At 38.6% G+C, this 24563-nt stretch overlaps 1 protein-coding gene across 1 annotated transcript in view; it reads left to right on the forward strand.

Annotated features, from left to right (window-relative positions):
* GALNT16 (polypeptide N-acetylgalactosaminyltransferase 16) overlaps positions 1-24563 on the forward strand; it is a 197879-nt gene that overhangs the window by 128200 nt on the left and 45116 nt on the right. The window contains exon 4 of the mRNA XM_058161908.1: positions 20972-21039. Coding sequence (XP_058017891.1) covers positions 20972-21039 — 68 coding nt within the window. The remainder of the gene's footprint in view (positions 1-20971; positions 21040-24563) is intronic.

Genomic DNA, 24563 nt, shown 5'->3' on the forward strand with positions numbered 1-24563 from the left:
AGTTCTGTAGCCTACAAGGATGATCATCTTGAATAACACATATATGCAGATTCCAGAGCAAAGAAACAGGAGTTGAAAACAAAGAATAAATAAATAAAAAGGAAGAAAAACAAAGAATAAATAACCACCTCTTCTCCCATGTTTTTCTTTGAATCTGTATCTGGCCTTTGCTGAAATCCTGAAATCCTATCACTTAATGCAGGACCCTATCTGATTATCACTTATTTGGCTAATACATCGTTTTTAAAAAATAAGTCAGAAAAAGGTACTGAGGCCAAGCACTTTCTCTGTACGTTTACGGGTGCTGCCTCCTTTTACTTTGGCTTTGGTTCTTTGATCCTAATAAGTGCCCTGTAATGTTGAAAATGTCGGTTTAATGACTTATTTGCTGGAAGCGCAGATGGAAATAGAATTTTTGATGACAAGCCAGGATATAAATTTAATAGGTAAAGATTGCTAAATGGTTTTTAAAAAAACTATTGCAGAGATAGAGAATTAATTGGTCATGTGACAGTACCTATCATGCCCAGATAGGAACAACTGATACCTGCTACATGATGAACCAATTTATTTTCCTCCCATCTTTTGGCCCTGGGTAAGAGCCAAATATGCCAATGTTTGGCACAATTTTTAAAATTTTATTCCTCTTAGCTCGGTGACTCCGGCTTTCTTTTTGGGTTAAGCTGATCACTTTTCCAATTTATTTCCAAGCAAGATTTTTTATTCTTTGATTTTTCTGGGGAAAAAAGGTTCTTTGCTCTTTGATATATTTAAAATTCATTCAGAGCATCCCTTTAGCAATCTACCAAGTCAGCCACAGGGAATTTTTTTCCCCTGTGGACATAAAGATAGTGGGGAAGAGGGTGGGGTGGGGTGGACAGAGAGCCAATAAGAATGAATCTCAGCTGGAAGGCAACAGAGAACTCTGACATTAATCCATTATTCATTAGAACTCCTTCCCCTCACTTTGGGTCTTGGGGTCTTGCACAAAACTTCTTTGTGAATAACAACAGGCATTTTATCTCAGGATTTCAAACAGAGGGATGGCATTGCATGCTAGTGAGAATAAATGTCTTGCAAATATCCTGCTATTCCACCTGGGGCATATAGAATAGAATAGAATAGAATAGAATAGAATAGAATAGAATAGAATAGAATAGAATAGAATAGAATTTTTTATTGGCCAAGTTGATTGGACACACAAGGAATTTGTCTTGGTGCATATGCTCCCAGTGTACATAAAAGACAAGATCAAGAATTCTAAGGTACAATACTTAATGATAATCATAGGGTACAAATAAGCAATAAGGAAACAATATCAATATAAATCATAAGGATACAAGCAACAAAGTTACAGTCATAGAGTCATAAGTGGAAGGAGATGGGTGATAGGAACGATGAGAAGATTAATAGTAGTGCAGATTAAGTAAATAGTTTGACAGTGTTGAGGGAATTATTTTTTTAGCAGAGTGATGGCGTTCGGGAAGAAACTATTCTTGTGTCTAGTTGTTCTGGTGTGCAGTGCTCTGTAGTGTCATTTTGAGGGTAGGAGTTGAAACAGTTTATGTCCAGGATGCGAGGGGTCTGTAAATATTTTCACAGCCCTCTTTTTGACTCGTGCAGTATACAGGTCCTCAATGGAAGGTAGGTTAGTAGCAACTGCATTTGCTTGCAGGGGGCTGTAGGCAAGCAGGGTAGGCTTAAAATAGTTTTGTGTTCCCCAGTGCTAAAAACCAATGAGCCAAACAAGATGACCATTTGCTTTTTGTATATCCAGAATTCCTGCTTGAAAAAGTTGTGTTACAGGTAGTCCTTGGGTTATGACATTGCTAAGCACTAAAACACTGAAGAATGGTGTCATGTGACCATGTCACTTGGCAATGGCAGTCTCAGCAGTCCCAGCTGCTGTTGTTAAGCAAGGATCATGTGGATCATTAAGTGAAGACTTCACATGACCGTAGCTTTCCGCTGGCTTCCCCATTGACTTTACTTGTAGGGAGCCAGCAGGGAATGATGGAAGCTGCAATCCCCCACTGCAGCTTGCTGTTGCTTGTCATAATTGAGAACTGGGTGGCTGAGCACCAGGATCACAGTTGTGACTGTGGGGATGCTAAGACAACTGGAACTCTGAGGACCTGTTATAAGACTAGAATAGAATAACAGAACAACAGAATTGGAAGGGACCTTGGAGGTCTTCTAGTCCAACTGCCTGCTGAGGCAGGAAACCCTATACCATTTCAGACAAATGATTGTCCAATCTCTTTTTAAAAACTTCCAATGTTGGAGAATTCACAACTTCACAATAAGTCCCCTCATTCAACACCATTGCAAGTTTCAACGGTCACTGAATAAGTGATCATAATGTGAAGAATAGATGTACCATTCAAAAGTAGGCAGTCTCTGAGACAGCATGTAAAAGTAAAATTTGAGGTAGAAGTGGACTTAAATGTCAAATCACTAATTCCAAATATTGGCTAAAATCAATTCCTTCCCATCCTTTCCCCTATTCTCTGCCTTTAACAAAGAAGAGTTGCTGGTCAGAGTTGGCAAAAAGGCATTCAGCTTAGGCTTTATGGAATCTATCATGTTCACTTGTCCAGAGCTGAACTATAAGATTAAGGCTTATGTACTAGTGAATCTTGATTTCTATTAAACACTGATTATCTTCAGGGGCTTGGGGACTCATTATAAATGCAAGTCTTTCCTCCTGATGATAAAATCTGATTTGTGTCTCTCCAAACGTTTATAAAGAGAAGCAGGGGTAAAGAGATGAGCAGATATTCATTAATGACATCCTACATCAGCTGGATTTTGTACACTCAGAATCAGAAGATTGATTGACCTTGACCTTATGCATAATGTGGTGGTCCTACTAGAGATGATTGGGGTGGGGTGAGATGCAGTTTCAATTGAAAATCAAGGTTGGATCAGTCTACATTATGATTGGAACCAAAGCAAGCACCCCATTCATGCAGTGAGAAATAAAATCCCGATGAGAAGGTACTGCTAAGTCCCAGTGAAAAACCTTGAGTCTGATTTCCATTTTTTTTCAGCATTTTGTGATTTTTTCCCCTCAGATCCATAGACCTCCCTCCCACTGTGTTCCTTTCAATGTATGCAGTTCTTCAGGCAATGTACAAATCAATTACAACAATTTTTTTAAAAAAAAATATATTGAAAGCCAAATTATAACAGAGCACAATATAGTAAAAATTGGCAGCAGTATTAATATGGATAATAAATACATCACACAATCACAGGCATTAGCAGCAATAAAACACTGAATTTTGAAAACCACTCAGGAATTTCTTAAAATGGCTGGCAAAAGAAACTTCAATAGGGCACCAAAAAGATCCCTGATGTTACACAAATTAGAGGCAAAGTGAAGTGGCTTAGATATAATATAATGAAATAAGCAAATTTTATATTTGAGGGAAAGTTCAAGAAAAGGAAAAGTTCTACCTAAGAAATAGTTTCTGATATTGGAGCAAGTTTCATGGGTAGAATACCCATGCCTCACTCTATTGTGAACATTTGAATGAATTCCTAATCTTGTGAGGGGGGGGGGGCTGGGACATTGTGTATTTTATGCATCTTTACTTTTAATATTATTTTTTAAAATGCTGCTCGATTCCAACTGACCCTGGGCAGCTCACAAGTAAAACAACAGTAATACAAAAATGACAAATAAATACAGATGCCATAAAAATTAATTAAAATGACAAAATGCATCTTTTGCTTTGTTTCTTTTGCAATTGGTTTTCTGCTCAATTAAAAAAAAAAGGACCAAAACTCTAGCAAAGTTCCCAAGGTGCTTGAGGTAAAGCCATGTATCTCAATGAAATGGTTCTGAATGCACTCAGCTGGGCATGAATTATTACTGTGAGTATAATTGCTATGCCTTTACTCAGCCAGTGCCCCTTCCTCTAAGTAATTACTGTGAAGTGCTGTGGGGTATGTGAAGTATGAAAAGTCTGTTCTGTTCCAAATATTGTCTTCTCACAAGCCTTCATGGGACCGTAGCAAAATCTGGCAAGCAGAAAATGACAGGGTAAAAATTGCACTGTCTGCTTATTTTGTGTTGTCTGGTCACACTCTAATACAGATCTGGGTTTTTTTTTTCCTCCTGAAAAGTGAAGCCAGTGTATTAGGCCTTCCATGACAATTAAGGGCTGATTTGATTTAATTAATTAGCTGTTCTGGTAGCACCTGTTGAAAATTACATGTAATTAAATTGTTAAGAGATGATTACAGAGTTGTTTTCCTAAACAGAAGTTTAATGTCACTTTGGGAAATAGCAGTGATGAAGTCTGATTGATGAGAAATGTTAAAGCCGAAATCTATAAAGTTAGCTAATGAGTTTCTAGGTCTGACACAAATGGTCAGAAACCCCACGGGACTTCTCTTTCAAGAAGAGTGAGACTCAAAGAGTAAATGTGAAAACTAGGGCTAATGAGCAGTTCTGAAAACAAGCATCCATATCGCCCTTTACAAAGGTGTATTCACTTACCTTTGCTACCGGTTCACAAATGGGAGCGTGCATGCCTTCCGTGGATGCGCAGCACCTTCCGCGCATGTGCAGAGCCTTCCACGCATGCACAGCACATAAAAAACAGGACGTGATGATGTCTGGGCAGGTGGGCGGAGCCTCCTGCAGCCGTCACTACCGGTTTGCCTGAATCAAATAGAACCGCTGAATTAAATACCACCACTGAGCCCTTATGAATCTAAGCTAATGACTAAGTTTAAATAAGTGGACCAAGCTAAATTCAGCACTGGATTGCATGCAGAAGTTTCATAAGCAATTGTCTTTGTTTCTATTTTTATATGTTGAAAATCCTGTAAAAAATAGAATATTGTACCTCAAACAAAATTCTAGTTATATCAGATACTAAGATATCATTCTTTCAGGTTGTTCAGAGCAGAAACCAAGACTGTGAGTACCAATACTACCTTTATTATGAGCCACAGTGGTGCAGTGGTTAGAGTGCAGTACTGCAGGCTACTTCTGCTGACTGCAGGCAGCCTGCAATTTGGCAGTTCAAATCTCACCAGGCTCAAGGTTGACTCAGCCCTCCATTCTTCTGAGGTGGGTAAAATGAGGACCCAGATTGTTGAGGGCAATGTGCTGATTCTATAAACTGCTTAGAGAGGGCTGTAAAGCACTGTAAAGCAGTATATAAGTCTAAGTGCTATTGCTATTGTAAAGTTATAATAATAATGTTGCAAGTCTTGAAAGCATTTCCTCCCTTTCCAAAGAACTACCGGTAGGGAAGAAGGGATCACTTCTGAGATGCTTTCTCTATCCCCATAATCCTTTGGGCTAAGACTATATCAAATTGCTGTCTAAACTGCTTTGTCTCCTGTCTCCCAAGGTTATTCTCACAACCCATTTCGGGTGGTCCCTCAGCCATAGATTTGTGGGATATCTGTAGGGCATGGTCTAGATTGCTATCATGATGGTGCAATTGAAATTCTGTTTTATATATGTCACCATGATGGCTGCCATCTTGCCTTTTTTGACCACGCCCTGTAGATTCCCTTGCACAAATCAGATATGTATATGGCAGAGATCTGAGATTGTTCTTATTTACAGGATTTACTCTCAAGTAGCAACATGACTGAAAAGATCATGTGTGAATAATTCTGGAGAGATGGCTGAATGATCTGATACAAGCGACAATATAAACTTTTGTTAGAAAACTCGCTTTCCGAGCCATGCTTTTGTGCTATTTTAATGGCTGTCATAATTTTTACTATTTGAAGGTGTAGTCATTGAATTTTCCTTGATAGTTATTGTGTACAATCAATAATACAATACAAGATAATTCTACTGCATGTTAGGAATGAGCAGTATAGGTGTTTTGATTACTTGAAGCCTGTAGAGATTAGAATTTTTAATCCCTGTTATAAATCTGAGGAAATGGAGAATGGTATTTGCAAAAAGTAGAATATAGAATTTATAGAAGGGTAGAATATCATGGCTTTGTGCCTGCAAATATGGCATTGCATATGGGCAAGCTGTTTAAGTGAGTGTGGACAGCTGTGGGTACATTTTGTATTGCAGAGGAGATGTTAACAGTGGAAAGTAAAAGTGGATGAGAGAGAAAAAAGGGTCATATGACTGCAGAGTGGCCACAAGAGGATTCCTTGGTTCACTGGTGAACTTAAAGTCACCACAGTAGTGTTTGTAGAAATCAAAAGCTGATTTATAGTAGGCTTTTTAGAGTTGAGAGAGATCTGGGAAGCATTGCAATATATTGCAGGATGCTGCAGGATATATCTCTGGAATGATAACGTGATTGCTTGTTGCAAGGTTGTGTTTGTGATTGCAACTTCTAAGGTTGTGTTTTCATAGTCAACATTTTTAAAATGTGTGTAAAAAACGTCGCTTCAGATACACTTTGTAATAGAGGGAGAACATAACAAAATGAGGCCTCCTCCTGTACCAAACCTCTCAGAACATAACTGTGTGGCTAGTATTATGTGTTCTGGAAGTCCAATGATGAAATCATAATTCATATGCAGTTTATAGATTTTATTAAAGGCTAATGGCAAGGCACCTAACTAATCCCTTCGTATTCAGAAGGGACAATGAACAGTCTTAAACTAATCCAGATAGTTTAAGCTATGAACACTTTGTCCAAGAAGATCAAGGAGGGAGGAGATGTTGGAAAATAATTTCCTTCAATTGAACATCTAGAGTGTTCAGTAGTGTTCAGTGATTGGAGGCAATTCTTCCATTCCAGTCTTGTGGTCATGCCTCTCTTCCCCAGTCTCTGATAGCTGCCCTCCAAGCCATTCTGTCACTGGCTGCTGCCCTGCTTTTTCTAACCCCACTATGATTATAAAGACACATTCAGGCATGTCTCAGCCCTTATGTAGACTCCTTATATACCTGGTTTTTGCAGCACTGCTGTACCAGAATTTCAGCTGGTGTGAGTGGTTTGTGGGATTAACAAGGCTCACTTCACTTTCTTGTCTCTGCCTATCATCCTACAGAAGAGTATCTCATATAAATGCAGTGAGAATGCACCACTTAACCTAGTCAAATGCTACTTCGCATACCATAGATTATTTCCACATGTTGTGGCTACTGTCTATCTTCCCTTGCAACACTTACTGATTTGGAATATGGGGTAAAGTTAAGATTCCTGCCAATTTATCCTTCTAGCCCATAATAGGCACAACTGTCTCTTAATAATAGGCACAACTAGTCTTCTATAAGACTAGTAAATCTGTATCCAGAAGATTGGCAAAACCTGTTTTTCAAAATAGACCAACTGATGGGTTGCTGATGCAAAGCACCTCTGCATTAGTGGCCCATCATTTGGGCATCTTAAAAAGTGGCTAAAGCCCCTGTCCCACTCATTCAAGTCTGCCCCACCACTCTCTAAGGCAGGGGTTTCCAACCTTGGTCCCTTTAAGACTTGTGGACTTCAACTCCCAGAGCCCCTCAGCCAGCAAAGCTGGCTGAGGAACTCTGGGAGTTGAAGTCCTCAAGTCTTAAAGGGACCAAGGTTGAAGACCCCTGCTCTAAGGAGAGTAATTAGTGATTTTTTCCCCACCAGCAGCTGACCTTAGTTAGGAGAAAAAAGGAAACTAGGGAACTATCCTGTGGGAAAAAGGGAAACGTGCAGGAGAGAAGGGAGGAAATGAATCACTTTCTCCTCCCAGCCATGGGTTGACAGGAAAAGGAGGATATAAAAAGAAAATTGTCTTGGTGCCAGTTGTTTGATCTCTCTGGCAGCAAAGAGGCATTCTCCCCTCCTCCCCCTCCCCTCCTCCCTCTCCCCCTCCCCGCTCCATTCCTTGTATGAGCAGAATTAATACTCTACTTAAAGTCTCTTTAAGACTTGTGGACTTCAACTCCCAGAGCTTTGCTGGCTGAGAGACTCTGGGAGTTGAAGTCCACAAGTCTTAAAGGGGCCAAGGTTGGAGACCCCTGCTCTACTTCATTGCCAAGGCAAAACAGAATTTGGAAATACAGCTAATATTTCTTTAAGCCAACATACTTTAACCCAGGGTCCCCATGCTTTAATGCTGCTCTGCAGGAGAACCCTTAAACTGAGAAAGAAAAAGGCTGCAGGCTACAGCAATGGAAAAGAAGCATTTTAAGGCTTCTTGTTACAAGAATGAAAGCCAAAGATTTACAGAAGTACTGTTAAAGCTTCTTGCGCTAGCAAAGGAAGAAGTTTAAAATATAACATTTACACACCATATACTGACAGAATGCAACAACCTGGTTTGGGAATAGAAAATAAAAAAAGGAAGTTACATGCTTGGGGGGAAACATGGAAGATGAAAAAGATTTTTAAATGAAGGAATAAGAGGTAGAAGAGCTGCATTAGTTTGCTTTGCTAGTGTATGTCGTTATCTAAAAATACACAGTATATCTGTATCTCACACAGTATATTTCAAAGGGGGGATGTTGGAAAAGTGATGACACACTGAAATGTAAAGGAGGGCTGGAAGTAGGGAAAGAAAGGGAGACGCCATTGTGCAGGAATTGTTTGGGCTAAAGCAAAATGGATCGAAAGAAAGTAAGATACTGAATTAGAGAGAACCACTGAACGATTAAGGGGTTCCTTGAACAGCTTCTAAACACAGAAGGATGATGGCTTGTTCAGACATCCTCTTACCAGATCTGTCATTATTTTATAAGACCCCAACAATCAGCTCTGCAGCTGAGAAAAGGAGGGTGAAGGGTTTTATGTTTGCACAACCTCATAGAAGAAGCGTTATCAGTTTGAGAGAGTCGTCCAGGCCACACTGCAATATTATTTTATTCCCTAAAGCCATTCACTTCTCTACCCCTTTTCAGATCAGCCAGGCATGCCTCTCAGGCTCATTCCAGATCACCAGATGCCACCTTTATTATAAAAGGGAGTGCTTGCTGCAAACAGCTGTTTTGTCTCATTTCTTGGCAAGAGTACTGAGACTCTGCAAATGCTGAGCCAAACTGGGACATACAGTTTAATGGGGGTGGGGGGGTTGGATTAGCAAATCAGACAGTAATAATAATAAATAACCAGTCCATGGCCTATTCCAAGAGGCATGTAAGAAGCAAGGCATTTCTCTCTTCAGAACATAATTTCAGGAAAGAGATATTCAAAGGAATCCCATGTCTGGCAGGGGATCCTGAAGGAAAGTGATCATTATTGGTAATTGGGAACGATTGTCATGCCATTGACCACTGTGACCAAAAGGCATCACATGGCTAGAGGGCAACAGATGTCTGGAAACTTTAATTTATTTTTATTAATATATTATATTTCTTTTCTTTTTTTATTAAAGAGCTTTACAAAGAATTTTTTCAATACATCCCACTCCCCTCCCTCCACCCATCTTCACCCCCCCTGGACTTCCCAGAGCAAAATACAGGGTATAAGATCTAACAATCATAAGCTAAAATACACTAATTATCCATAAATTCCCATCCCTCCCCTATAGCCTCAACTCTCCTTCTCCATAATAAAGAAAAAAAAGGAAATGTTCGTTCATAATATATTTAATATTTCTTCATCCAATAATTGTTCTAATTGTAGTCAGTCCATCTTATTCATTCCAGTATATTTTCTTGTGGGTATTCATTCAGGTACACTGAAATTTCCACCACTTCCAACAGTTCAGTACTTTTAGCATCCATACCCAATAACATCAATTACTAAATAAACATTATCTTCTTCTAGATTTTTTTAATATATAATCAACCAAACTTTAACATTTTATAAAATTTTCTCTCTTAACTTTTTAACTTATATACAATTAACATTTAACCAATTTTTTCCCTCCCCCATATTTCCATATCAATGAATTACCAAATATTTTACAACCATTTTGTCATACAAGCCTTAACCCATACCATTTTTAAAAAAATTTTTCCCAACACTTTACATGACCCAACATCAGTTTTTGTCCAACATAACTAAATCCACCATATATAATAAAATAACATCAATATAATATATTTCCCACATTTAAATTACAGATTAAGACATATACACCCCAATTTAATTTCCAAATACCATCTATAAAGCATTTTATATAAGAATTTTTTTCCTGAGTTTTATACTTATCTAATTAACTACTTATTAAAGCCAATTATAAATTATCCTTTCTACTTTTTATATCCAAAAATTTTGCTTGTGATTTACCCTTTCCCATAAAAAGAAACTCTTTTCATTTGAAAATTGTTGCTTCTTTACTCCTTGTTCTTTACGTTTAGTAATTACAATCATTCTTTGCTCTTCCCCTGTTGCTTTCAACTTTTCTTCCTTAGTCACAGCCTGTATTTGCTTTGCTACCTTCTCATACTTTTTAACCACATCCACTTCTCTTCCCATTTTAACTTCTAGCAGTGATGGAGTTCCAGCCTTCAATACGTTAGTATAAAAATCTCTTGCTTTAAACACCGTATTAAGTCGATATTTCTCTCCTGCATAATTTACTGTTAGTCCAGCTGGAACATCCCATCTAAACCGTATCTGACAATTTCTAAATTCGTCCACCAAAAAAGCAAACTCTTTTCTATTTCTTAAAATTTTTGAGGGAATTTCTTTTAACACTAATACCTCTTGTCCTAATATTTGAGTTTTATTTTTATAAACTTGTAAAATCTCAGTCCTAATAGAATAGAATAGAATAGAATAGAATTTTTATTGGCCAAGTGTGATTGGACACACAAGGAATTTGTCTTGGTGCATATGCTCTCAGTGTACATAAAAGAAAAGATACGTTCATCAAGGTACAACATTTAAAACACAATTGATGGTCAATATATCAATATAAATCATAAGGATTGCCAGCAACAAGTTATAGTCATACAGTCATAAGTGGAAAGAGATTGGTGATGGGAACTATGAAACGATTAATAGTAGTGCAGATTCAGTAAATAGTCTGACAGTGTTGAGGGAATTATTTGTTTAGCAGAGTGATGGCCTTCGGGAAAAAACTGTTCTTGTGTCTAGTTGTTCTGGTGTGCAGTGCTCTATAGCGTCGTTTTGAGGGTAGGAGTTGAAACAGTTTATGTCCAGGATGCGAGGGATCTGCAAATATTTTCACGGCCCTCTTCTTGATTCGTGCAGTATACAGGTCCTCAATGGAAGGCAAGTTGGTAGCAATTATTTTTTCTGCAGTTCTAATTATCCTCTGAAGTCTGTGTTTTTCTTGTTGGGTTGCAGAACCGAACCAGACAGTTATAGAGGTGCAAATGACAGACTCAATAATTCCTCTGTAGAATTGGATCAGCAGCTCCTTGGGCAGTTTGAGCTTACTGAGTTGGCGCAGAAAGAACATTCTTTGTTGTCCTTTTTTAATGATGTTTTTGATGTTAGCTGTCCATTTGAGATCTTGCGATATGATAGAACCCAGAAATTTAATCTTCCTAGTTGTAAAATAAATCACTACATCTCTTGGTAATTGTCTTTCTCTTGCAACCCATGAATTAACACGATAGATTTTTTCAATTTGCATTTTAAGATCTACAGGTTTCTGTCCAATCATCTGTGCAAAAACCTCTGCAAAGACATCTTTTAAATTCTCTAGCTTATTTTCTTTCAAACCTCTCACTTTCAATGCAGATTCCATTACTCTATATTGCAACAAAACTTGTTCTTCATCTATAGTGTCTACCTTAGTCTGAAGCTCCTCTATTTTATTTTTTAAGTCCAAATTAACTTGATTAACTTCTTCAACTCTTTCATCCAGCTGATTTGTGTATTCAAGAAAACTTTTAAATGCTGCCACCATATCTTCTTTTATTTCTTCGTCCTGAGCTTCAAGAGTATCTTTAACTTTCATTATTTTCTCTTCAATTTCCTTGAACTTTTGGTCTATAGCAAAAATTTGAGCCTTTCGAAATTCCTTCAACTCTTCTTGTAATTTATATATTTGAGCTAACGAGGCACCAGTTTCCTTAAAAACAGCAGGCTTTAATTGCACAAAAGCCATCTTACTTAAACTTTATACTTTGCAACAAAGTCAAATCTGTTCATAAATTCCTTATTTGGGTTGGATAAATAAATTCTGCAGTCCTTCAACTTTTCTCTTTAACATTTATTCACATAAGTATAAAATCCAGCAAGTTTAAACAGAGTTAAGGACACTAATGATGCTAATGAGGACTTCCTTAACTTTCGTTTTCATGCCCTATTAAGCAGAGGTGCCATTTCCTTTCTTCTCAAGTACCGTTCAAAGATCGAGTTGAGGTCTGGTGCTTACATCAGCCTGTCCTCCTGCCTTTACTCCATCTGCTTAAAGTAAATTAAGACTGATCTTGATAGCAGAGATGGTCGCGGCATTTTGTTCTGCATTAATAAATTAATGCAGAGGATTCCGGATCCGGAGTTTTCGCCAGGCTTAAATAGGGAGCTCTCACCCTTTTTGCCCCTAGAATTTTTTCTGGGGCTCTCAGGGAGCTCTACCTCCTCCTGGCAGCTCACCTTTCCCTCTTCTCCCAAGGGAAAGGTTTCCAAGCTGTTAGACAGCTGATGAGTGCTGTCTGAACGACTTTAACGAGATCACGGGGCTGACGGTCCAAAAGGGCTGTCTCCAATGCCTGTGGCACCACCGAAAGTTCTCTATATATTATATTTCTGAAATACTCGATCGCTAAAATCATCTTATAAAATAAAAGTACTTGTGTGTGAATTATTTTCAGTTCACACACAGTGTTATCACAAGCTCCTATCAAGGGACAAGGAGACATCTATGCCAGAAACCATTTTCCTGCTTGGCATTTTTTGTTTCCTTCTGGGGTGAAAAGGATTCTGATAGCACCAACTAACATAGTTTATTTAAAGGCATAAGCTTTAATAAAATAGAGCTCACTACTTCAGTTCCCTGGGGTGGCTAAACTGCGATAGTATTTCAATTGAGATGAAGTTATGGGAGAAGGAAGAGGGGTTGGATATATTTGTGAGACAGATCATAGGTACCTTATGAAATAACAGCTGTAAAGTGTTTAAAACATACTGTGTTTATTGATATATATATTAATATATGCAAGTTCAGCAAACTCACTCAGTGCTGTTAAAATTCTTTTTTTAACCCCCAGAATGGTTGTTTTGAGATATCCAATGAACTGTTTTTGGAGGCTGAAATGCTCTGTTATTTTGAGTTCTGAAGTCAAACTCAAATTTATTAATACTTGGGCAAAAAGCTATCCCCCATGTAAAATCCATTATATATATGAAAGTAGACATGTGGTCTGGTTCCACATTAGCCTCTCTCAGTGGTGAAATGCAATTTTTTTTACTACTGGTTTTGTGGGCATGGCTTGGTGGGCGTGACAGGGGAAGGATACTGCAAAATCTCCATTCCCTCCCCACTCCTGGGGGAAGGATATTGCAAAATCTCCATTCCCACCCCACTCTGAGGCCAGCCACAGGTGGCATTTGCCGGTTCTCCAAACTGCTCAAAATTTCCACTACCGGTTCTCCAGAACCTGTCAGAACCTGCCGCGGTGTGGCTCAGGCTGTAAGATAGCCTGTTATTAAACACAGCTGCCAGAAATTACTGCAGGCTCAAGTCCCACCAGGCCCAAGGTTGACTCAGCCTTCCATCCTTTATAAGGTAGGTAAAATGAGGACCCAGATTGTTGTGGGGGCAATAAGTTGACTTTGTATATAATATTCAAATAGGATGAGACTATTGCCTTACCCAATGTAAGCCGCCCTGAGTCTTCGGAGAAGGGCGGGATATAAATGTAAATTAAAAAAAAAAATTCAACCCTGCTCTTTCTCCTGTTATTCTGCTGTTATTTCATGAGAATCTGCCTTAGTTTGGTGTTGACTATATGCAGGTTCTCACTTAATGGCTGAAAAAGTACAGTGTCATTGTCCAGCATAGGCGCTACTGCTTATTAATAATGTATTTGAATAGTTTGAGCTGTAAGCTGTAGGTGGCATCCAATTTTGTTCGGTCATTATGCTTTTGTGGTCTGATTTTACTAAGTAATCTCTGGAAATCAATCTGGTTCTATTAATTTGTCTCTTGAATGCCTGTTTCCTAATTAATTCTAATTAATTAATGTTAAAACTAATTCCATTAGTTGAGCCTCTCTGTGAAATGAGTCAGAACAAATATAGTGGTAGCTGAAAGTCTGTCTTCAGACGACGGTTTGGATAGTATGTTCTGGGTGAAAGTTAGAAACATGTAAGTAAACATTGCAATCTCAGGATTTCCTATGTAATATGTTTATATGTCAACTGGGTTGTTCTACCATGGCTTCAACAAACTGGATTTTTTCTATAGATAGGTCAAGGCTAAGACTGAAAACTCTTGAGGTCATGTTAAAATTTGATAAGATATTCGTTTTAGTGTTTAGTGTTGTAGTGATGATGTTTGTTGTCAGTCAAGACCCATTTTATTGAATTGACTTTTTCACCCCACAGTTATCCATCATGACTGTTCACTCCTTTTTCCTTTTGCTGTACATAAGATGACTGTCAAGGTGGTAACAAGATATCAATCAGTCAATCTTTTATTAGGATCACAAATTAAAACATGAAAATAAAACAGAACAGAACAAGACATAGTCATATATTACAGTTTGTGGTGAGAACATTGATGGCCAGCCTAATTTTATAGACAATATAGCAGAATTTAGCTTTGTCCAAGAAACTGCATCACACTGATCAGATAGTAATAGCTGTACATTAGAAAGATTAGAATATTCCAGATATTTTACCAGACTTGGTGATACAAAATGAGTCCATAGGGGGTACAACACAACATGGACATGAGTTGAAGTTTCAATGGGCTGCTTGTCCACAGGGGCACAATCTCAGTTCTATGGGATTTTTTTTTTTTTGCATCAATCCTCCAGAACTGCTGTGGGGAAAGCATTACAATGTGCTAGAGTTAATTAATAGTCAATACCCTTCAAAATTTCAAAGCAGTTATAGAATATAAACCAGGGGCCGGTTTAGCTCAGGCTGGTAAGGCCTGTTATTAAGAACACAAAGCCTGCAATTACTGCAGGTTCGAGCCCAGCCCAAGGTTGACTCAGCCTTCCATCCTTTATAAGGTAGGTAAAATGAGGACCCAGACTGTTGGGGGGGCAATAAGTTGACTTTGTAAAAATATACAAATAGAATGAGACTATTGCCTTATACACTGTAAGCCGCCCTGAGTCTTCGGAGAAGGGCGGGGTATAAATGTAAACAAAAAATAAATAAAAAAATAAAAATAAATATCTTGCTTGTTTATGGGGGTGTCTGACTACTCAAGAAAACATTCTTGCTGGAGCAGACAGGTCCTGTTGGACTTTCTGGTCTTTAATGTTTAAATGCACTTAGACTAACTTTATTGTCACTTTAAATGTACACTAATCAGCATACATCAAAATGAAATTTGATTGCATACAGCTCTCAGTGTCACCACCTCCAATATACACTACATAAAAAACAAAAAACAAAAATAAATAAATAAATAAATATGCATATACCCATATATATTTTATGACACAGAGAAACAACACAATCGAGTTTGGATGTATACATGTACATGGCGAGAAAAACGAATCTTGCATGTTTACCAGACAGATGGGCTAGGGAACAAAGCTGTTACAGAATCGGATAGTCCTGCTAGAAATATTTCAAAACCTCCTCCCAGTGTGTGTGTGGGGTCTCTAACAAAGCTTTGATCTCTAAGCACCTAACACTTATAAGCAGTATCCTGAGTAACGGTAAGTGAGCCTTTTATAATCTTCTTGGCTGTCCTCACCACTCTCTGTATGGACTTTCTATCTGAGACACTGCTACCACCAAACCAAACAGTGATGCAATTTGTTAAAACACTCTCAATCATGCCTCTGTAAAAGCAAAGTCAGAAGGAGAAGGATGTGCTGTCCTCATCTGACTCAGAAAATGCAAACGTGCTGGTTTGCACACTTCACTAAGGATGACATGTGGAGAGACCAATTCAGAAGTTAGTGATCTGCACCGCCAGATACTTAATACTGTTGACTACCTCTCGAGCGGCATCCTTGATACTGAGTGCATGCTCATTGCCTATCACTAGGAACATCTCCTTGGAGTGGCCAAGGTATTTTTGTCCTATATTGATTTATAATTATCCTCCATAAGGAAATAGCTGTAGGAAAGAACATTAATTTCAGCCAGCATGCTATGATGAAAGTTCATGCACCTGTTTCAACCTTAGACAACCCTGCTTCCCACCTTAGTATTGTGTTAGGAATGCAGGGGGCTAACTCAGTGGTGGGATTCAGCCAGTTCGCACCACTTCGGGAGAACCAGTTGTTAACTTTCTGAGCAGTTTGGCAAACTGGTTGTTGGAAGAAATCATTAGGGCAGAGAACCAGTTGTTAAATTACTTGAATCCCACCACTGGGCTAACTGGAGTATAGCCCTTAGAAATTTGGATTAAACCCTTTTGAGAAGGGTAAAGAAGGAATAAGGTACCTAACTGGGCACTGGAAGGCGATTGTGCATAACCCCGAGCTGAAAAAAAATTCAGTGGTGCTGGTATATTTTGTGCTCCTCAGATAAAATAGAAGGATTGGATTGTGGCCACTGCTTCTTGAGCATTTTGTATGTCACAGCTTTGATGTGCACTGTGTTTAGTTTGTCACAAGATATATCTATACTGCAGTCTGCAACACTGCGTCTTGGGTATCTCAGGGAAGTTAGGGCTTCATTATAATATTTAATATTGACAGAATGTTTTAGACTCATTCAAAGTTCCTAATTTGAAAAAGTTCAGAAGAAAGAATACCCTCCTGATGGTTCTAAAGTCTGGGAAACTAGGCAGGCTAGTTTACATACATTAGTTCAAATAATGCTGTGCAGAAAAATTGCCCTGCATTCTTTTCTACCAATTCCTATTCAGTATTATAGCTGCTGTGTGGCTGCACCTGCTTCTCTTGATTCTGATTGGGTTTCCTGTTTTTTTTATTGCTTGTTTTGCTGGTCATTGACCGAATAAATAAACAAATTGCAATTATTCATTATTATAGAAGAGAATTTGCTTTCAAGATGTCTTTGGGAAGACAAGTAAGATTCAATTATATTCTCATGAGTGGGGTATGTAACTTTAGGCTTGACAATGAAACAGTCAAAGAATTTATTTATTTATTTATTTTGTCAAATACATATTAAATAATATATATAGGTATAAGCATAAATTGAATATATAAAATGAATACAACTAAAGGGAACATTAGGACAGGGACGGTAGGCACGCTGGTGCTCTTATGCACGCCCCTTACAGACCTCTTAGGAATGGGATGAGGTCAACAGTAGACAGTCTTAGGTTAAAGTTTTGCGGATTTTGGGATGAGACCACAGAGTCTGGTAGTGCATTCCAGGCATTAACAACTCTGTTACTGAAGTCATATTTTATGCAGTCGAGATTGAAGCGGTTCACTTTAAGTTTGAATCTATTGTGTGCTCATGTATTGTTGTGGTTGAAGCTGAAGTAGTCATTGACAGGAAGGACATTGTAGCAGATGATTTTATGAGCTATGCTCAGGTCATACTGAAGGTGGCGTAGTTCTAAGTTTTCTAAACCCAGGATTTCAAGTCTGTGGCATAAGATATTTTGTTGTGAGCAGAGGAGTGGAGGACTCTTCTTGTGAAATATTTCTGGACGCGCTCAATTGTATTAATGTCCGATATGCAGTGTGGGTTCCAGACAGATGAGCTGTATTCGAGAATTGGTCTAGCAAATGTTTTGTATGCTCTGGTTAGTAGTGTAATCTTACCAGAGAAGAAGCTACGCATCTGTGTGAATGGTCTCTCTTTCATTTGTCACTTATCACTCTAGGACTCTGCAGCCTCTCCTTTGAGCCTTCCCCCAAAACCCTTCATATAGGAAAACCTTCTTTTTTTTGTTCCTTGAAAATATAGAAAAGCAGCTCCTTAGGAATTCCAAGGAAGTGCAGTTAGCCAGGGTTCCAAGAGGAAGCACTCTGTAGTCATGCACTCTGTTGAGTTGTGGTTCTTGTTTAGCATTGCTGATGGAAACAGCAATCTCTTTGAGGAAAGGATCTTATTTAATCGGGGATACCTGATAGCTAAACTCAGCCTGGAAGGCATATTCAATCAAATGGACTCTTGCTACATTTTAATCTTTGTGTTGGGCCCATTCCTGTAATTTTTAATCTTTTGCTCTGTCTACTGCATGGTGGGAGGATATGATTTCCTTTCCACACCACAAATACATTGGCGGCTGTACATGGATTTTAATAAGAAACTAGATAACCTGTGACCCATTGGGTCATTGTTTTAGAAATATTTCCTTACTTTATTTAAACAAAGAAACAGAATGTCCATGTATTTAAAAAAAGCAATGAAAGTGAGAACATCTTTTGATTTCCTGCCAGCTTCTCCATTGAATTTCCTTGGAGAAAGCTGGCAAACAACATCAGGAATCTTTCCTTTCCTTTCCTTTCCTTTCCTTTCCTTTCCTTTCCTTTCCTTTCCTTTCCCCCTCCTCATCTCTTTTGAATTCTTGCTGGCTTTGTGAAGTTTGCAGGAAGAAAGTCTATGGGAAAGCCAGCAGGAAGTTGTAAGTCCAGTACCAGATAAGGTAACTGACTGCTGCTGGGTAAGGGAAGGAGTGAGGAGTGTATGGCTACAGGTTGGGAACTGCGTGTGTGAGAGATGTGTCATGTGGCTGGGAAAGATGCAGGGGTGAAATGCTACCGGTTCTTACTGGTTTGGATGCGGTAGTAGTGGTGGGTGGTTTGGAAAACTGGTAGCAGCGGCAACGTAAGGAATTAACCTGTTTTTTACCCTCTGCACATTCACAGAAGGCTTTGCGCATGTGCAGAGGGTCCAAAATTGCATGTGACATGTGCGCGCAGAGCACACACTTCAGAACCAGTAGGGAAGGTAAGTATTTCACCCCTGGAAAGATGTATGGGTGTGCACCAGAGATGATATATGTGTAGGGGAGGGCCCACACATGGGCTACATATGTTGAATAGGGTGCATAGTGAGGCAGCACCTTAAGAAGGGTGCGTGTTTCTCATGGACATTTGTAAGAAGAACAGCACAGACCAAATAGTCTGTGGAGAAGTGACAAAGATGAAGAAGAATGCATGGGGTTACAGGGATTAGTAATATTGCCAAATTTCATTCCTTCAGGAGTCATGAGTCCTGGATTTTGGACCCGTTTTGTAAGTTAGCCCATTTGAGATACTTGGTTGTTATCCCATGATGCATCATTTCACCCAATTAAAGGTCATGACAATGACAGTTTTAGTAGTATATACAATAGGGTGGACAATATCAGGATATAGACAAACAAGATGAAGTTGTAAGTCCAGTACCAGATAAGGTAACTGACTGCTGCTGGGTAAGGGAAGGAGTGAGGAGTGTATGGCTACAGGTTGGGAACTGCGTGTGTGAGAGATGTGTCATGTGGCTGGGAAAGATGCAGGGGTGAAATGCTACCGGTTCTTACTGGTTTGGATGCGGTAGTAGTGGTGGGTGGTTTGGAAAACTGGTAGCAGCGGCAACGTAAGGAATTAACCTGTTTTTTACCCTCTGCACATTCACAGAAGGCTTTGCGCATGTGCAGAGGGTCCAAAATTGCATGTGACATGTGCGCGCAGAGCACACACTTCAGAACCAGTAGGGAAGGTAAGTATTTCACCCCTGGAAAGATGTATGGGTGTGCACCAGAGATGATATATGTGTAGGGGAGGGCCCACACATGGGCTACATATGTTGAATAGGGTGCATAGTGAGGCAGCACCTTAAGAAGGGTGCGTGTTTCTCATGGACATTTGTAAGAAGAACAGCACAGACCAAATAGTCTGTGGAGAAGTGACAAAGATGAAGAAGAATGCATGGGGTTACAGGGATTAGTAATATTGCCAAATTTCATTCCTTCAGGAGTCATGAGTCCTGGATTTTGGACCCGTTTTGTAAGTTAGCCCATTTGAGATACTTGGTTGTTATCCCATGATGCATCATTTCACCCAATTAAAGGTCATGACAATGACAGTTTTAGTAGTATATACAATAGGGTGGACAATATCAGGATATAGACAAACAAGATGAAGTTTGTAAGGATTATACAATGGATTATTACCAGAACTAAAGATGCTAGAGTATCTTTAGAGTTTCTCCACATAGGCTCCATTTGGATTTTTTTTTATTACCCTCCTGGTAAATGCCTCTGGATCAACTATAACTCTCACTGTGTTAGACGAAATAGCAATGGATGAAATAAGCTGAAGATAATGGGAATTGCAACCCAACATATCTGGAGAATGGAAAGACTATCCTAGCAGGGTCTGGAATAAAATAAGTAGCAGTGTAGATAAATCTAGCCAGCTTTGTATTCTTTTAATGTCAGAGAATTCTTAACTAGCATGCAAGCCTGTTGGAAATAAACTAGATAGGGTACAAGTTACTGGAAAGCAGTAATGTGATAAAAAGCAATAATTTGAGTTAAGAAATGGAATGTGACACCAAGGCTGCTATTTACACTGAGTTACAGTGTAGTACATTAGCATGATGAATGCATGGGTAACTAAATGGGTTTCCTTTTCTATAGATCTATTTTACAACCACTGCTCACAGATCTCCCTCTCTCTCTTTTTCATTTAATTTCCCCTATTAAACAAAAATTAGATATAAAGTGGAACATGCTTTATTTCCACCCACAGATTTCTGGATAGAAAAAGCTCTTTGGCGCCTAACTTTTTCATAGAGTTCACACCAGATTTCCTCAAAGCTAGTTTTTAATTGTTTAATTCAGGAATGTAACAAATATAAATTTAAAGGTAGGCATTTAAAACAGTACTGTACATAGGATCCAGGCTATCTAAGCTGTCTCATCTAGGTTGCCATTTTTGACTCTTAACTGTGTTTTGGAAATAACATTTTTGGGAAGAAAGTCTTAGTAGTAAACTGAGGGCAGTCAATGTATGGAAAACTACTTTCAATTAATGCTGGATTTGGTTATTGCTGATTTTTTATTATTTTTACAGTGTTCTAAATCGTACTCCTGCAAACTTGATTCAGGAAATAATTTTAGTGGATGATTTCAGCTTGGATCGTAAGTATTTTTTTTTCCTTTATGTTATATTATGTTTTAATGTTATATTATGTTTATTCTCCTTCCTTCCTTCCTTCCTTCCTTCCTTCCTCCCTCCCTCCCTCCCTCCCTCCCTTATATTTAATCTCATTTTTATTTTGGGGGAAGAAAGAACTAATTGGGGAAGAAGTAAATTTTTTCTTGTTTTGAGGGGGGATGGCTGTGTAAGAAAAAAAGAAAATAAAAAATGGCATTTTTCCATACCTTTTCAGGGAGACAATCCTAACCATAAAGTTAGACTGTTGTATTAGATTTCATTAACTATCAATTGAGGGCCATAATCATAAGGATAGCAAGTAGCGTGCACAGCTAGAATTCCCAATTACATAAGCTTAAGACAAAGAAGATAATGCATGCTATATTGTGCTTCTTGTAGATGAGAATTGTTCTTGCTGTGGTTTTTATAGAGCAGAATTATCCCAGAGCAATAAAGTAGAATTCTATTGCAAAATTCATTATCCTTTCACCAGGAACCTTGAACAAGAGCATACTGCTTACTCCCGCATTGCAGATGGACTTTTTACTGGTTTTCCCCTAAATATTAGAATATGTGGCTAAAATAATTTAGAACCTCAGCCGACGAAAACTATTTTGAGAACCAAATCAGTGAGACATTGAAGATATTGTAAACAATTGCATCTGTAATTTTTTAAAAAACTCAAATAGCAGCTTGGGGCAGAGAGCATGATTATTTTTGTTAGAATCCTAGGGCCAGATTATCCCAATCCCCTCATGATAAAGAACATTAACTCATTCCTCCCCTATTGTATTTTTGGATGAAAATTACCCAGCACCAAATCCTTAATAATTGCAAAAGCAAAAGTTGTATTGTGAGCTTTTCTTCTTATTAAAAAACATTTTAGTAGAAAAGGCAATTCTCTTTGGGAGTTCTTTGGAATTCCAGGGATGGAATGGAATAAATGCTCCCTTTCCATATAGTAATACCTTAACAAATTCAGATGGGTGTGGAGACTGGCTTGCCCTATTATTAAATATCTCTGTTCCTGATTTAAAAACACATTGTGGTATGGTTGCTGTGTGTAAGACCTGGGAGCTCACTGATCTGAAGAATTATGGAAAGTTAAGGCTACCAGTGTGAAAAGGGTTATGAGCTTAAGAATTCTTTTATGTAGGTGGGAAGAAAGCAATACTTTGGATGTTAAAATGGACTCAAGAAATGTGTTCTCCATTAATCTTTGAAATGCCTTTAAATCATAGAAAGGAGAAGATGCAGCATTATGCTTTGATATGGTTTAGGTTTAATCAGTGGTGGAATTCAGCCAGTTCGGCCGGTTCAGGAGAATGATAGTTAAATTGCTGGCTGGCCCCAGCCTGCCCTGCCACTTCCAGGAGTCCCCATATGCCCTGATTTTGCTCCCAGGTATGTGCAGGGAAGCCTAGTAGGGCCAAAACGGGGCATGGGGAGGGTGCAGCACGCTCCCACATGGCCTGTTTTTGCTCCCAGAAGGATGCAGGATGCAGGAGGCCTACAAGGCCCAAAACAGCCCCCCCCCCACAGCCCATTTTTGCTCCCAGGAGCTCAGGGAGGCCTACTAGACCAAAAATGGGGCACAAGGGCAGTACCTCCGGTGCCCTGTTTTTGCTTCCAGGGGGGTGCAGAAGGCCGAGTGCTGCCTGTCACCCCCTGGCCACGCCCACCATAGCCACGCCCACCCAGCTGGTCATTAGGGCAGAGAACTGGTTGTTAAATTATTTGAATCCCACCACTGGATTTAATACCATCTTAAATAGGTTGGATGTTGTTATGCAGATTTTTTCTTTTTTCTCTTTTTTGTTTTTTTCAGCTTATTATCATTCTTTTTAACTGTATTATCACCATGATATGTTTTATTTCCATCTGTTAATTTCACAAACTTAAAATGAAATCAAATCAAAAGAGATGCATAGCCAATATTTTGAAATATGCATGGTACGTCATCCATGGTTGGGAGCCAGACAAGGCTAACAATTTTGGATTAAAAGGTAAAATCAAAAGAAATCCAGTTTAAAAATATATGTACTTGCCTGAGAGTGTCTAGATGAAGAACAGTTTATTATATAATGTAAATACAAAATAGATATTATTCAACTCACATGGTTCAATTCCTTTACAAATCACGAGGTAGCAAGAAGTAGATAGCTGAGGGTATCTATCCTGCATCACTCCTGAATTCAATTGTAAAGACAACACAGCAGAACGAGCGACTCAGCAGCAAAAACACCGCTACCTTGCACATCTAATCCATTTTTCCTTCACATGTGAAAAGTCATGGCAAGAATCTATTTGTTCTCTCTCACTTTGAACTTCATGTTTTAAATCATGTCTTTTTAAAAAAACTTCTTTATGTGTATGATAAAACAAGATATTTCTCAAGAGGCTTGAAGAACTGTTGTCACTTCCCTCATTTATTATAGAATGTCAGAAAACGTCTCATCAGATTTCTTATCTCAAATCTTAATTTTCTTGTTGCATGTTGCTGCATTGTTTACCCTCCAAGGATGTCTCATTGTTTCAGATATACAGCAGTCACTGGATAAATGATGTCATTATTTATAAAGCATCTTATCTAAACAGATATTGAACAAGCCTTCCAGTTTTTCACCTTCTCTGCTGACTTTCAACATATGTCTTTCAAGAATTGCTAGGATATCAAGAAAGGGGGATTTCAGCTGAACACTGTTGAGAACAACATACTCATCGGAACAACATTTCAGACAGTCCAGGAGATGATTGCCAAGTACAGTACTTGGCTGGTGGCCTTTGTAGTTTTGCAGGATATCAAGGTTGCACAGAGATGATATAAAGAACAGAACATGTATCTATGGCTAGTGCTGGGAGATTACGAGCAATCAACATGAGGAAACAAGATTCATCTGATATTTCTTGATCCAGAGACAAACATACACAATGCTGAATTCATTCTCTGTGATAGTGAGTCTGTCTCATTTCCAGTATCCTAGCTTCATAGAGTAATTCAGACTGAGCCAAATGAAAGGGAGACAAAAGAATAATCCAGTGAATTTAGAATGAAACTAAAAAAGCTAATCCATGATGTTAAGAGTCCTTTTCCAATTCTATTGTGTACATTGTGTATTGGGATGTAGAATATTACCTCGGATTACTCAGTAATCACTTACCTGATGCTTTATTGTCCTTTACAAATAAAACCGTGTGTCTAAGACACTGACAGATAACACCGATTCTGCTCCACAACCCCTTTAAGCCATTTTAAAATTTGTGATTATTTTCATTTCTGCAGTCTTTGGAAAACAGAACAGAGACAACATGAGCCACTCAGTGTGTGCATTCTCTTTCACTCTCCATTTGACCAATAAAAGAGTGCAAAAACCATCAGTCAGTGCCAAATCTTAGGTTTCTCCAGGTTCTGGAGCAACAATATCCTTTCAAACCCCATTTCTTGGCAAAAAGGGAAAATAAAATAAACTGATACCTCTCTCCTTCCCTAGAATTCTTTATAAGCATT

The sequence above is a fragment of the Ahaetulla prasina genome, chromosome 1 (assembly GCF_028640845.1).
Source record: "Ahaetulla prasina isolate Xishuangbanna chromosome 1, ASM2864084v1, whole genome shotgun sequence".
In the NCBI taxonomy this organism is placed as follows: Eukaryota; Metazoa; Chordata; class Lepidosauria; order Squamata; family Colubridae; genus Ahaetulla; species Ahaetulla prasina.